Source organism: Tupaia chinensis, unplaced genomic scaffold (assembly GCF_000334495.1).
Source record: "Tupaia chinensis unplaced genomic scaffold, TupChi_1.0 Scaffold000627_1, whole genome shotgun sequence".
Lineage (NCBI taxonomy): Eukaryota > Metazoa > Chordata > Mammalia > Scandentia > Tupaiidae > Tupaia > Tupaia belangeri.
The window spans coordinates 1,146,964-1,149,590 of record NW_006160147.1 but is presented as its reverse complement, the minus strand read 5'-3'; the positions used below and the strand labels follow the sequence as shown (position 1 = coordinate 1,149,590).

At 48.6% G+C, this 2,627-nt stretch overlaps 2 protein-coding genes across 4 annotated transcripts in view; one reads left to right on the top strand and one right to left on the bottom strand.

Moving 5' to 3' along the window:
• LOC102468242 (alpha-1,3-mannosyl-glycoprotein 4-beta-N-acetylglucosaminyltransferase-like protein MGAT4E) overlaps nt 1–2,275 on the bottom strand; it is a 23,511-nt gene extending 21,236 nt beyond the window's left edge. Inside the window, exon 1 of one of the 3 annotated variants that reach the window (XM_006159156.2) lies at nt 2,204–2,275. The gene's annotated coding sequence lies outside the window, so the exon portion shown is untranslated. Of the gene's footprint in view, nt 1–847; nt 947–2,132 lie in introns of those variants that run through there. The other 2 variants (XM_006159154.1, XM_027776007.1) reach the window with 2 other exon arrangements.
• Nucleotides 2,229–2,627, top strand: part of KDM5B (lysine demethylase 5B) — an 88,045-nt gene continuing 87,646 nt past the window's right edge. Inside the window, 3 exon segments of the mRNA XM_027776006.1 lie at nt 2,229–2,411; nt 2,414–2,502; nt 2,505–2,627. The exon segment at nt 2,505–2,627 is cut by the window's right edge and continues 264 nt beyond it. Of these exon segments, the coding sequence (XP_027631807.1) occupies nt 2,315–2,411; nt 2,414–2,502; nt 2,505–2,627 (309 nt within the window). The 5' untranslated portion in view covers nt 2,229–2,314.

Genomic DNA, 2,627 nt, shown 5'->3' with positions numbered 1-2,627 from the left:
GGCAAGGGGAAGCGCCTGCGGCGGGCGGGGGAGTCGTCGCGATCCCGGAGAGCCCTCTTGGTCCACGGACTCCCCTGGCTACCCGGGCAACCGCCCCCTCCCTTAACGTCACACTGGGTCCGCGGGCAGCCAAACTGCTGCCCGACCTGGGAGCAATGGAAGCCCATCACTTAGGGACATTACCGGAAATGGAGGAAGTGGGACTGGGAGACCTTGAGAGTTGGGAGCGAGAGGGAGTCCTGGGGTACAGCTGAGAATTGGGAAAGCTTTCTTTAGTCTTGTTCTAACTGTGGGCCTGAAATAAGTAATTGTCAGTATACATACTTAGCATTTTTCTCCAAGCCATAACCTGGCTTGGAGAATGCCAAAGCTAAGGGTGAAAAAAAATCTTATGTGCTCTCCCAAGAAAGCACATGACAGGAAATCAACTCCAGCAAGACCCTCAAAAGCACAGAAAGCACCCCCCAGTGACAATAATGTTACTTCTCCTCCCCAACATGTTGCTATGAACAATTTTCAGATTTTCAGCAGTTAAAATAATTTTGCAGCAAATTCTTGTATACCCACTACCTAGGTTCTACCATTAGCAGTTTACTATAACTGGCAGTGATCTCAGATCCTATATAATGATTTTCTTTCCTTACTAGGAAGGGTGCCAGCTGCCCCCTCTGCTTGCCCCTCAATTACAAAGGGGAGCTGGAAAAGGCTTATGCAGGTCCCAAGGCCCTAGAGAGTTAAGAACTATCCTCTCCAAGGATCTTGTGAGCTTTGGGTACCCCTGGTAAGTTTTTTTTTTTTTGAAGAGGAAGCCTTTTCTCTTATATATTTTAATTGATAAAATCCTTACTGATAAGAGTCTTCCATCCTCTGAGTGATCTGACAGCAGGGCTTGGGTACCTCTGATGCCCCCACTACAGAGGTCCATGGGTTTGGCTGCTTCCGGTAGGAGAGAGGTCACTGCAGTGTTGTTTCTTTTGGACTGCCTCCTCCCTTTTTTTGAGGCTGGATATATCCCCCCCCCCCAAAAAAAAAAAAAAAAGCCTCAAGAGTGCTCATACCTGGTAAAGTCACTTAACACCTCAGGCCTGCATTGCCTGTACTACAAAGTGGTGTAATAGCAGTACCTACCCAATGAGATAGTTGTGAAGCTGCCTTAAACTCAAATGTACAGTGTTTAAGGGGCTAGCAGGTGGTATGGTGGTTAAGGCACTGGACTCCCACATGGCTGACCTCTGTTCAAGTCCTGGACATGGTGGCTTGCTTTTTCACTTTCCCTCTCTCTCTGGTGAAATAATAATAATAAAGTTGAAAAAATATTTTTTTAAAAAATGCAGTGCTTACAGAGAGTGGCCTTAGGTAAATAATTGCTGTCACCCATATGCCGACGATTCCCAGGGTGATATCTCTGGTTTGTATCTCTCCTGTTCAAGTTTATACCCTTGGCCTGTGGCTTCTCCCCTAGGTGACTTCTTGTGGATGTGACCTGGTGAATGTCTCAGCAATGCCGCCAGGCCATGAATCTTTTTTTTTTTTTTTTTTTTTTTTAAGGTTTTTGCTATAGGATGCACGCACTTACTTGCCAGAGAGAGAGACAGAATCAGTGAGAGATAAAGTGAGAAATCACTGTGGAGGTGGGGGATGGCCACACCACGGCCCTTCTCCATTCTCCTCTGGGGATTTTGGGCACACGTACATGCCTGGTGTGATATTCAAGCCACCAGGTCCAGGACTCAAACCATGTGGGAGTCGAGCACCTTAACCACCAGCCACCTGCTGGCCCCTATGAATCAGTCTTAGCACCTCATTGCCCCTCACTCTCCTTATGTCCTCATTTTATTTCCTCCCCTCCTCCTAATCAATAGCACCACTGCCTAGATCTAGGCCCCATCATGACTCTTTTGGGTTATTTTAAGAGTTTTTTGCTCCTGTCAAGTCCAACCTTGTCATACTGCTTGAGGATGGCTCTTCCTGGAAACACCCCCACCTCCGGATACACACCCCCACCCCCACACTAACTAGCTGTGTGAATTTGGGCAGATGGCTCAATTTACTTGTGTCTCACTTTGTCTATTTGTAAAATGGAAATAAGATGACCTAAATCAAAAGGTTGTGTAGATTAAGTGATTACTCACGCAAAGCACTTAGAACACTGCCCAGGCTCTGCAAGTGCCCCAAAATGTCATCATTAGGACTGTTTCCTCACATCCTTACTATCCTCGTGTTCCAGCTGCACAATCCTCCTCCATTCCTTCTTTCCGCCCCTCCTGGGTGTAGTAAGTGTACTTCTATGTCGGCGCCTAGCACACGGTAGGACATGATTGATTGGCCTCTGAGTCTGATTCTAACAGACTGTTCACTTCTTGCGGGCAGGAACTCGATACATAGTAAATGGTCAATCATTTTTGGCTCAACTGAACCGTAGGATTAACTCCATCCTCTGGCTCCAGGCCCCGGCCCCGCCCGATCCGGGGGCGGGGCGGAGAGCTCGGCGCAGAGGGTTGGTGGGGTGGGGGTGGGGGTGGGACTCTTTTTCCTCGCCGTGGCGGCGGAGGCGCACGGCGTGGGTTAGCGGCGAGACGTCGGAGGAAGGCTGAAAAAGCCCAAGGAGCTGCCGTTGCTAGTTCAAG